General features: G+C 44.0%; 1 protein-coding gene across 2 annotated transcripts in view; it reads left to right on the top strand.

Moving 5' to 3' along the window:
* LOC144048811 (transmembrane protein 132B) overlaps positions 1–12,221 on the top strand; it is a 126,714-nt gene that overhangs the window by 65,486 nt on the left and 49,007 nt on the right. For both annotated transcript variants that reach the window (XM_077561191.1, XM_077561192.1), the window contains exon 4: positions 7,697–7,840. In XM_077561191.1, the coding sequence (XP_077417317.1) occupies positions 7,697–7,840 (144 nt within the window). The remainder of the gene's footprint in view (positions 1–7,696; positions 7,841–12,221) is intronic.

Raw genomic sequence — 12,221 nt, forward strand, 5'->3', positions numbered from 1 at the left:
GCAGCCGCCATTCGCCGTCACTGCGTACGGAATGCGTCGCGACCTCAATAACAATGGCGGCGTATTTCCAAAATAAAGTTCCTACAGAATGTATTGAACTGGAAATGTTTTTTGAAAAGGATTCTCATAGTTATGTTAGCAAAAACCAAATAAATAATATTGAGCAAACTTGTCATTACATTCGGGGTTCCTTTAAACGTAGAGCCCTGCATTAGGGTCAAAGGGTCAAAGGGTCAAAGGGTCAAAGGGTCAAAGGGTCGGGCTACCCGGAAAATTGTCCGGCGACCTCAATTTCCCACGTTAGGAGCCCGACTGGCTCAGCCTGGCTGGCTAAATCTCAGGCCTGATCCGGTAAAAATACTTAAAAAAAATATATACTTTTTTTTGTATTAAAATAAAAAACTTTTACTTGAGTAATTATTTGAGTTTTGAGATTTAAGTTTTTTTTTTTTTTTTTTTTTACACAAGTAACTGTACTTTTACTCAAGTAGAGAATGTCAGTCTCCGACATTAACACATATACACAATCACACGCCCACACAAACACACACAAACTATATTATGCTCATTCACCCCCAAACAAACGGACACACGCATTATTTCTATTCGTGAGCGACTTGTGGATAATCTTCCAGCATGACAACTTTTCAACAGGATGAGGTTATTTCCTGCCATCACTCTTCTTCTTCTTCTTCTTCTTCTTCTTCTTCTTCTACTCGTCGTCCTTCCAGCCCAGCAGGTGCGTCGTCACGCTGTCGTCGCGTCTAATCAGAGTCCGCGAAATGTTTTCGCTTTTGGCCACCGAGACGACAAAACGGAGGATTGATGTGGCCGCACAGCTGTGCGCGTTACCGCGTGTGCGTTAGCGAGTGCGTGTGCGAGTGTGTGTGCTATTAGGCAGAGATTAGAGCTGAAGAAGAAGAAGAAGAAGAAGAATGTGGTAATGAGTCCTCCAGTGGAGAGCGCTGAGAGGCAGGCCGCATTAATGAGCCGCCCGGCATTGCGGGACGCCGCAACGCGCGACTGGACGACATCGCACGCCCTAAACGGGAACATTGAATCACAAGCCACAGGAGAGATTTCTTGTCTTTCTTTTTTTCTGGCTCAAAAGCTCATAACTTGGCTTACAGCTGCAGTATTAGGCTCCAGAGTCTCCACTTTGCTCCCGAGCCCCGTTTCCTTCCCGCCATGGGCCTCCTCTTGGGGCTCTTCGCCGTTCACGTTTGTTGTGATGCATGCTAATGTTAGCTTAGCGTGCCATCAGCAGTATTGTGCTCCACAGTCTCCACTTTGCTGCATTACTCTAGTTCGTGATTGCCCTTAGTCTCCACTAGCGGAAAAAAAAAAATCAGCAGACACTTGTTCTATTGTCTCTTGTTGTGTTTCAGCCCGCTTAACTTACTGCTGCATTTTATACGCCACAGTCATCACTCTGTCAGCATTTTTCTTCTTGCCCTCAGTCTCCTCTTTAGTAAAACTCAAGAGATCCTAGTTCTATTCCTCTGAGGGGGCTTGTTTGGATACATGCTTACGCTATTTTGCCACGGTATCAGCAATATTGTGCACCGCAGTCCCCACTTTGCTAAGGCGTTCTGTTCCCTTGCTGCCCATAGTCTCATTTTTTAAATCAAATTTAGAATACCCTCATTCTCCTCCATAGCATATTTTTCTACTGCATTTAGTCCTAATGTTTTCTTACAGATGTAGCAATATGCTGTAGTGCTCCTCACTGCCCTAAGTCTCCTTGTTGGTAAAACTCAGGAAACCCTCATTCTTCCCTCCATTGTTGTTCATATGTTGCCATGTTTTGCTGTGACACGTGATATAGATGGTCTACCCTGTTAGCTGCAGTGTTTACTCCACAGTCTCCTCCTTGCTCTTGGGTAAATCTCCGCAACATATCAATCGCCAAAACAAGCTAATGTTGGTTGACCCCAAGCGGTTGCAGTGTTAATACTCCACAGTCTCCACTTTGCTGCAGCGTTCTTATCTGCCCTTCGTCTCCTCTCAGATCACTCAGGAGATTCTCATGCCCCTCCACTGTTGCTGTTTTCAGTACGTCTCATGGTTAAAATGAGCACAGTTGAGGCCCTGGTATCGGCTCAGCGTGAAAATCTGAATGCGTCCGGAAAACCCGCATCAGGAAAGCCATTTCTTTGTCAGCCGTCGAAATCGGGAAGCATTTGTGTGGCGGTTGCGTAAGAGCGGCACAGCGGGAGGAAGCGAGAGTTACGGGGGAAGAAGAAGAAGACGATGCAGACTCGGAGGGACGGGCGAGAGAAAGAAGGTGCGAGCGGGATGAGAGCAGCGAGTAGGTGTATGTTGAAAGCATTCCGGGGGAGCGCTGAGGGGACGCCAAGCGCACCTTCCAGGAGGAGACGGCGCCGATGTCTGGAGACGCAACACTGTGCCTCAAGTCTTTTCAGCGACATCTTGAATTCGATATGTTACGATGAACAGGATCCGATTTTGGAAACGTGTCCAACAAATGACAACAGATCTGAGCCAGGTTCGAATGTCACTTCAAGGCAATTGTCGCTGCAGTCCCAAAATGGCTTCAAAAGAGGCGTCCGAAGGGCTTTGATGGATTACAGTTTAGTACTGGGATGTCCCGATCACACTTTTTAGGACCCGAGTCGGACGATTCCGAGTCCCCATCTGATGCCTCGGCACTTTATCAAGGAGAAAAAAGGGTTTTTGGCATATCTAGGAGTGAGCCAAAGGGCTGTTATTGGCCAGTATATTCATTTTTCACAAGGGTTTTATTTTTGACAACCTACTGTGGCCGTTGCAAAGCGTGCGACTTTACACAAATTGATGGGCTAACCTAATGTTTTACTTTAAAAAGAAAAAATAGTGTCTAAATGTGTGTGGGAAACAAACCAACTTCACAACAAACAAAAAAAATGTGTGGGAAAAGGAAGTCTCACTCTGTGCCACCGCGCAACTCCAGATCGAATAAAAAGTTACAAAAAAGAGTCCTGATAGGGAGACAAGGTCCAATTCCGATCGAGTCAGCAACCTCGTGATCGGGCCCGATTTCCGATCACAAGATCGGATCAGGACATCCCTAGTTTATTCGTTTGTTTAGATTTAGGAGTTAGTGAAATTTCTGGGCTGGAGGTTGTAGTTCGTGTCTGGTTTTAGGGTTAGGCTTAAAGATCTGAGTTTGCGGGTTTGTTCGGTCTTAGGGGTAGAGGTTAGAATTTGGGATGGGGTTAAGGTCAGGGGTTCGGTTTATGGCTTGAGGTTTAGTGATAGAGTCATGGGTTAAAAGCGTTAGAGTTGAATTTGGGATTTGAGTTGGCGTTAATCCAAAATAATCAATTTGGGATTCAGCAGTTGGGATTACGGGTCGAGGAAGCGTTGTGAGTTTGGATTAGGGTTTACAATTTGTTACAGGGGAGGTTTGGTAAGATGTTTAGGAGTTTCTCGTTGACAGTGTTGGAGTCGGGTTTAGGGTGAGAGCTAGAGTTCAGGTGAGTTAGGTTAAGATTAAAGTCATAGGTTTGGGTTTTAGTACAGTTTTTAGGGGTAGTGGTTAAAAATAGAGTTTAAGTTTAGGGTTAAATCGAGGAATAAAAATGATGGTTAGGGGTTGAGAATTTGAGTCAAGGTTGGCATTGGAGTTAGGTCTGGGTTCGATTTTGAGTGAAGGATTTTGGGTGACTGTTAGAGTAAGGGTTATGTGTTGGATAGGGATTAGCGGTTGGAGTTAGGGTTTGTGGTTTTAGTTAAGGTTTGGGGGGTTATGGTCAAGGTTGGTGCTTGTTTTTGACTTTAGGATAGGATTACCCTTTGCTAGAGTTGGGATTATTTTTGAATGCGGTGTTTTTAGAGAATCCATTTAAGAAACAAATGTTGGCTCTATTAAGGTCACCATTTAGCATTTAGCTTTCCAACCATGTACCAAACGTGCGGTTAACTGACTGAAAAGGTCCGCTGGTGGTCACCTACTTTTCTATATTTCTAGTAATAGAATGAAAAAAAATGTTTGTTATCACGGCACAGCACCTGGAACGGGAGACGGACGGACAGACGGCGGGAGGAGGGGCCGACCTGTCCGTCAAACACAATCGGCGGCGTGCAGAGAGAAAAGCAGCGAGTCAATTTGTTTAGCCGCCGCTCGTGCATCTGGGAAAGGTCGCCGCCACCGTCCTGTCATTTTCTCTTCTGTCTCCATTCGTCTCGCTGTCACTTGCCGCCCTCTTCACGCCCTCACTCAAGATGGCTTCTTTTTCTTCAAAAAGTGCTTCGTGGCGGCGGTGCGGGCACACGCGTGGCAAGCAAGCTAATGTTGTCTCTTCCTTTGGCTAAAACTCAACAAATCGGCATTGTCTTCACTGTGTCTGTCTCACAATGCTAGTAGTCGTACTGCGCATTCTCCACTTTCTGTGCTGCTCCGTTGGCCTGCCCTCAGTCTCCTCTTGGATAAAACTGAAGGGCTCCTCATGTACTGCTATGACGTGTTGTTATAAGTTGCAGTATTATACTGTGCAGTCTCACCATTGCTGCACCACTCCGTTGTCTTACTGCCCTCAGTCTCCTCATGGATAAAATCTTTCTTGCCAACTGCGGATTTTTGTTAGGGCATCTATATTGCTTCCGCTTTAAGATACAATATTATACTTCACAGTCTCTGTTTTGCTGAAGTGCTCTATTTCTTTGCTGCCCTTATTCTCTTCCTGGATAAATCTGAGAGGAACCTCATACTCCAGTGGTGTTGATATCTTTCGCCAATGTCTGAAAAACTTTGCTTACCCTGTTAGCAGTAGCATTATACCCCACTTTCATTATGCCATTTTCTTGTCGTTTTGCCCTTGATCTCAACTTGGATAAAAACATTGTGGGATGCTCTTTTTTTTCACCACATGCAGATTTTTGTTTTGTTTTGTATGTGCCATTTACATTTCTATCTCATGCCGACATATGCTAATGTTTGCTGCAATATTATACTCCGCAGTCTCCTTTTCGCCCGAGCTCGTCCTACTGCTCCTAATCTCCTTTTGGATATAAATCTTCAGACCTGGTTGTTCTCCATTGTTAGTATTCATTTAGTATCTTGCTTTCAACCTGATGTCTTGGCTGAGGTGTGGCTTCAGCGGTTGGTGAGGCGTTATTTCCACGTGAGCGTCCAATCAGATTGCTCTAATCTTTGGCGCTTTCTGGGCACAGCCCTGAAGTGTTATGTTGTTGTCAGCGGCGTTCTTGCGGCGTTTGCTGCCACGGCGATGCTTTTGTCTTTGCATGGTAACGTGGATGTGTTATTTCCAACGGCTGCGTCTTCCTGCAGCTTTTTCAAGTGCGCCACTTGCGCACGTGTTGCGCATGAAGAGCGGGATCGTCGGCAGCTGCCGGGCGACGTGTGCGAGCGCATAAACAAGTTTCGAGTGTTGTTGAAAAACAGCCAGCGAGTGAGAGAATTCAGAGCTTTTTTTAAAAAAAAAAAACCTTTTTTTTTTTTTAATGACAGTAATGGAACCCCGACGCGCCACATCTTTTCCCGCAGCAGGCGACTGTTTTAACCTTTGAGCCTTGAGCCGCGCTTTAGATTAGCGGTGCGCTATTAGCATACAGAGCAACTCACAAAGACACACGCTTTTATCATTTTTTTCTTTTCTTTTAATACCACGGAGAGCTCTTGGTACGACACGTGAGAATAATCTGCAACCGCAGTAGTAAAGTTGACATAACTGCTCAGTCTTTGTCATTTAAAACTGGAGACGAGCAGATTATTCGCCAAAGCTCCTTGCCAGGCTCGGCCACAGAAGCTCGGCAATTTGGCGTTGTACTCCCGCTCGGACGTTTTTGAGAGCTTTTGCGAGAAGCCTGGAACCCGCACAAAACAAAAAAGCTTGTGTTGGTGTCTTCTCCAACTCTAATTCTTCATAATTCACATTTCAAACCACATATCAAATGCGTTATATTAAATATGAGATTCATTTTAAACTGTATAGCAGTCATTATATTATATTTTAAAACGACATTTTATAATACATATTATGCTCTTATACTGTGCGTAAAATACATACTACACGTAAACACCTATTATACTTTATTTAACTCTTTGACTGCCAGACGTTTTCAGAAAAGGGATGCCGTCGATTTAAGCATTTTGACTGATCTTTCAAGGTCCACAGAAAATTATGTGTTTGGACTATGGAAACACACATACTACCAAATGAAAGATTGGACTCTCATCTTTCATCAGAAAAAAAAGTTTGTTTCTACCTTATTCCGTTCTTCAGTAATCAACAATAGAAAATGGTTAGTTTCACCTCTGTTTTGAAACAAACGTCTTTTAACGTCTTTGGCACTCCTCCATAGGATTTTACTAAACGTTATTTAACGTTTTTGGCAGTCAAAGAGTTTTTAAAAACATACCACATGCAAAACAAATGTTATCCTGTTTAAAAGAGGTTATTCTATGTATAAATCATGTTTTACGATATATAAAACATGCGGCTGCCGGCTTGCGTACCTTTTTTGTTCCGATAAGAATGATCTCGCGGGCTTGACTTTTTTTTTTTTACATTGAAGGCCTTTAAAGTGAGCAAAACAGCCTCTTTTTTCCCTTTTGTAAGACATTTTGAAGGAGGCGCGTGCGTGCTTGTGTGTGTTGGAAGCTGCAGGAAGTTGATTAACCACCTCAAGAGCACGTTTTTTTTTTTGTTGTTGTCCATCAAAGAAATTGTGTTTTCTTTGCACTAATGAGTCATTTTTGAAACGCATTCCTTGACATGCATGAGAGTGATGTTGAATGTTAGGCTTTCACATCCGGTGTAGGAAAGGATGGAAGTGGAAGCGGGAGGAGGCGCGCGCGCGCGTGTGATGCGTTTGGCAAGACTTGAATCAACACGCGCACAAAAATAACAACAAGCGGAAGAATAATGATGACATTGTTTTGCTTCTTCTCGTGTCTTGAATCCAAATCAACTCAAGAATCCGGGGAGACGTTTCGTTTGCCAACGCGCGCACGTGCGACGTCCAAGTGCATGTTTCAAGCAGATATATTGTATCAAGATACTTTCATCTTGATTTGAACCTCAATTTCAAACCCGAATTCTATGTTAAAACCTCACCTTTTATTTTGTCTTCAAAGCCCCAATGGAAAATGTCTTTCCTTGAAACTCCTTATTTTGAATTCTTACTTTGTCACCCGACCCTTGCTTGAAATCCTCATTTGGACCTCGAACCCTACCTTTAACCCTTACTTTGAAACCGTAACCATCGCTTAAAACCCTTAAGTCCCGCCTTGAAAAGCTCCTTGGAAACTCCTACCTTGGCTGAAAATCCCCACTCTGCCTTGAAATCATAATTTGGAACCCTAATCTTTGCTTGAAACCCTTGTTTGAAGGCCGAACCCTTCTTGAAACCTTATTTTTGGTTTTATATCATAATTTGGAACCCTAAACCCGTCTGTCTTCAAATCTGAATCTGGGTTTGAAACCCCTCAATTGGAACCAGACCTCTTACTTTGAACCCCCAACCCTAGCTTATAAACCTGACCCTGTCCTGAAAGCATCATTTAGAAAGCTTATATGTGCTGGAAGCTCTTATTTTGAAACCCCAATCCCGCCTTAAAAGCCATCTTTGAAAGCCTAACCCTGACCTGCGACGCTAATTTGGAAGCCTGCCGCGTTAGCATTGCATTAGCATTAGCGCTGACCAGCGTGCGTTTTGTGGGCATTTTCAGGGTGTGGTTCCAGTCGGGCATCAGCTTCCTGGCGGTGAAGCCCAGCGACCTGGTGGCCTGGGAGATCAAACAGGAAATGGCGCCCGGCGGAGGCTCGCTGGCCGTCATGTGCCAGAGGAAGTCGTCGTCCACCGCCAGCGCCAGGTAGGAGACGGACGGACGCGCACGTTTCATTATTTTCCAACAAGGTGTCGCTCAAAATTGTCAACGAGTTGCTTGGATCTTCAGCGGAGAATCCGAGGATGTTCGAACGCGTACGCTAGATGTCGGAGGCAAATCTCACGAATGCGGATCTGGAATGGGAATCCGTGAATCTAGGAAAATAGTTCTGCCTTGTGGGTTAGATCGATCCAAGATGTGAATCTAGGATGAGGACCTTGGGTGCAAATCTAGAATGTAGATCTCAGGATGAGGATCGAGCATGGAGGTCTCGGTTTTGGATCAGGAATGTGTCCAGGACGCTTTGACCTGAATCTCAAGTCAAGTTCAAGTCTGTGGCGCTGCAAGATCTAGAATGCAGAGAGGCTTGAGATGTGTTCGGATCCAGGATTTCGCTCTCGAATGTTGACGTGTAAACTATGGAGGAGGTCGAGGATGGAGATTAGTGAGGAGGGTTTAGTATGCAGATCTAAAATGTGACTCGTGGATTTGGATCTTGCATGCAAATCTCAGATGTTGATCAAGCAACGAGGATCTAGAATGCAGAGCGAGGATCTGAACCTCAGCTGTTGATCTTGGGTGAGAATCCAGCATGCACACTTAGGCTGCGACTAGAATACAAATCTGGGAAAGTCGATCTAAAGGTGCGAAGGATTTGACGACATGTAAATCCGGGATCTGGATCTGGGATTTAGATGTGAATCCAGGATTTGGATGGACAATGCGATTCAAGTATGAAACTTGGATGGCAATTTAAGATGTGAGCCTTTCAAGCGCTTCCAGATGGACACGTTCCACGTCCACATCGAGTCTACGTCCGGATCACCCTCGATCCGCATTCTCGCGAGGACTGTCGGTCCCGACAATCCAAAATAGGTGCATACTCGCAACACAAAAGAACAAGAAGAGCTTGATGACAAGGTGGGTGGAACACACGCACACACACGCGCGCACACACACAAGAACGCACACATACACACGCGCGCTCACACACGACAGACCAGATACGCGTTCCCAATTATTACGAGAGCTTGACGACGAGGTGGGAGTGAAACACGCACACACACACGCACACACACACGCACACACACACGCACACACACTCTGAGCGAGTGCGATAGTGTGGGCTGGCTGGCTAATTAAAAGGATCTGATGGGTATTAATCTCTAATGAGATATTAGCACATTTTTTTATGAATGAGCGTGGGAATTGATCACATGCCTTCATCCCCGCTCGGAACAAAACCTTCGATACAAAATGACTTGTTGACGGGGCCACCGTATGCTAATTACTCTTACGTGTAGGCTACATATATATATATATATATATATATATATATATATATATACGCGATAAGATTGCTTTAAAGCTGACAAATGTGCATAAAGCAAACCCACAGTTTTTTTTTCCCCGTCACGTGAATAAGTTCTGCTAAATCCATGCAAGATCTCTGAAACGTTTGACAGGACGGGACGAGTAAGCCGCGTCGTCAACATTAAGCCGAAGACGTCATGTTGGTTTGGGGACGGTGTTAGAAAAATATTTGTTTGTGCTTATAGAATGTATTCTATTTTGTATATTGTAACATTTTATGAACTCTCTAAAAAAAAAAATCTTGTTGCAATTTATTTCAATTTTTTTCATGGTCCTCTTTTGCCGTTTACAAACACAAGCAATCAATTCATCTGCATTACAATAAAAACAATATTCGATGTACAATACATAAATGTTTTGTTCTTTTCAGTTAGAATAAAAGAACCATTAATTAATATTAATATCGATGCCGATTAATTCTTAACACTTGACACCTGCAGTCTTTTAAGCGTTCAGTCCAACAATTTCCCAAAATGCTTCCAAACGTGTCTCGTGTCTTGTCGAGCGGCAGTTTGAATTCAGGTTTCACAAATCTGTTGCTTGATCACGTCAACTTTTCACGGCACTTTTTTCCGACCCATGCGCTGTTCAAGTCATTCTGACGAGACAGACGGGAGGGTCCCTGAAGGCAGCACTTGATGCCTCCGTCTCAACGCACCCCGGGGGTTCGAATGCACATTTCTCGGGAGTGCGGCGTTAACTCTTTGACTGCCAAAAACGTTAAATAACGTTTAGTAAAATCCTATGGAGGAGTGCCAAAGACGTTAAAAGACGTTTGTTTCAAAACAGAGGTGAAACTAACCATTTTCTATTGTTGATTACTGAAAAACGGAATAAGGTAGAAACAAACTTTTTTTTTCTGATGAAAGATGAGAGTCCAATCTTTCATTTGGTAGTATGTGTGTTTCCATAGTCCAAACACATAATTTTCTGTGGACCTTGAAAGATCAGTCAAAATGCTTAAATCGGCTGGCACCCACGGCATCCCTTTTCTGAAAACGTCTGGCAGTCAAAGAGTTAATGCCTTCGACTCCCAGAAGTAAAAATGCTGAGGCTGGACGCGTTCGTCTTCAGGGACGCGTCGCCTTCAACTTCCTGTCATTCTAAGTGACGTCCGTCACCTCGTCTCAAGTTCACATTCACGACACTTTTTGGCATATGCGATGAATGCCTCGCCCTCCAATAGATCAGGCCAGGCGTCGATGGAAATACAAATACGAATGTGGAGGCAGACAAACGTGGGGGGAATTAGTTCCCGATTGAGTAAATAGTTCCGTATTTCCACATAAAGCCACAAAGTCTCGATTCATCGTCTATTTAAATAAATAAATGCCTCAAATATATATCAAAATACGTGCAGATGATAAACGCTGCTCTTACTTTTGTTCATGCAGACTCTCGATGCCTTATGGAGCCAAATAGTGGTCTTAAGTCCATGAGTCGGCATACACTTGAACAAATAAATGCCTCTCCACGTATATCAAAATGTGTCTGCCACACTCAAACAAATGGGCCGTTAGCTAAGCCTTTAACGAACCCGATTATTGATCAGAAACAACAAGAAGTGATGACACAAATAGTATCTGCCCAATCGTGTGAAAAGTGCCTCCCTCAAATAAATACCTGAATTCATTCTGGTATGATTTGAAATATATCAAGTACACATTTTGACGTTTCATCATGTAGGGAAATATTACCTGTGTCTCAATTAGTAACCGTGTACCGTCGTCCATTTGAAAAAATAAACTCCTCTGCAAATATCGAAATGTGAGGAAACGATCAACTCATTTGATCCACTATAATATGTGCCATATTATTGAGAGTTAATCAAATAAACCCAACATTGTAATATTTCTGTAGTTCCTCAAATTGTGGCTGCGTCTGAATCGGTTGGAGTGCGTCATCCAACTGAATAAATGAATGCCTCTCCCTAAATATCAAAATGTGAGGTGAGGAAACAAGCGGGTCATTTGTTCCGCCAATGACTTGTGCTGCGTGCACTATTAAAAGATGAAATAAACCCAATAGTCAGGCATTAAGGTAGAACAAGACTATTGGGTTTATTTCACTTTTCACTACTTTTTTTTTTTTTAAATGCCTCTCCCCAAATATCAAAATTTGAATGGCAAGGAAACGCGGGCAATTTGTTCCCCATTAATATTATTACTTACTAGAATACACTCAGGAGTCTTTTTCAAGCTTTACTCATGCATTGACGAATAATAAACGCCTCCCTCAACTAGAAATGTGTTTTATTAAATGATGTACACATTTATGTAAATGAACACATGACATACAAAGTCACAGTCGCGCCCTCCCTCCCCATACAAGCTGATCCCCCTCGACGCTAGCCCCGAGCTCTGACCCGCGTCGGCTAATTAGCGCTCTCCGGTAGGCGAGGCGTTCGCTAGCTTAGCATCATTCTGTCGCTCAGTGCAATGACCTCGGCCACCTGCGCACGCTCCATCACACGCGTGGGATAACGTCACGACGCAAATATCCACGCAGCCAACATACTCCTTTTTTCTTTTCTTTTTTTTTCTAGGTCACACTTTAAATAACCCTCATGCCAGCCGGTCCCGTGGCGCTAATACCCCCATTCCTCAACGCCTCGCTCCCGACGTCCCCCACCCTGTTAAACACCCCCCGGGAGCGGGGCGTCGCAGCATGTGGCGGGTAATTAAGCGTGGGACCCGCCATGTTGCCGCCACCGTCCTCACAGGACTAGCGAGGTGTCGCGCTCTGCGAGCTAACGCTAATTCTTGCCCCCCCCCATACGAGCCTCCCCCAGCGCGGGCTTCAGGTGTAAAAATGAGATTCCACTCCTTGCCTGTCCTCCTTTTATATTGCACCGTTATACTGTATGCTCTTGTACTAACATTTAATACCTCCCTTAAATAAATGGTTGTGCTTGGAAATTGCGTCATTATTTTCATATTTCCTTTGGTCACTTGCACTTAAACAAATAAACACCTCTCCTTAAATATCCAAA

Source organism: Vanacampus margaritifer, chromosome 3 (assembly GCF_051991255.1).
Source record: "Vanacampus margaritifer isolate UIUO_Vmar chromosome 3, RoL_Vmar_1.0, whole genome shotgun sequence".
NCBI lineage: Eukaryota > Metazoa > Chordata > Actinopteri > Syngnathiformes > Syngnathidae > Vanacampus > Vanacampus margaritifer.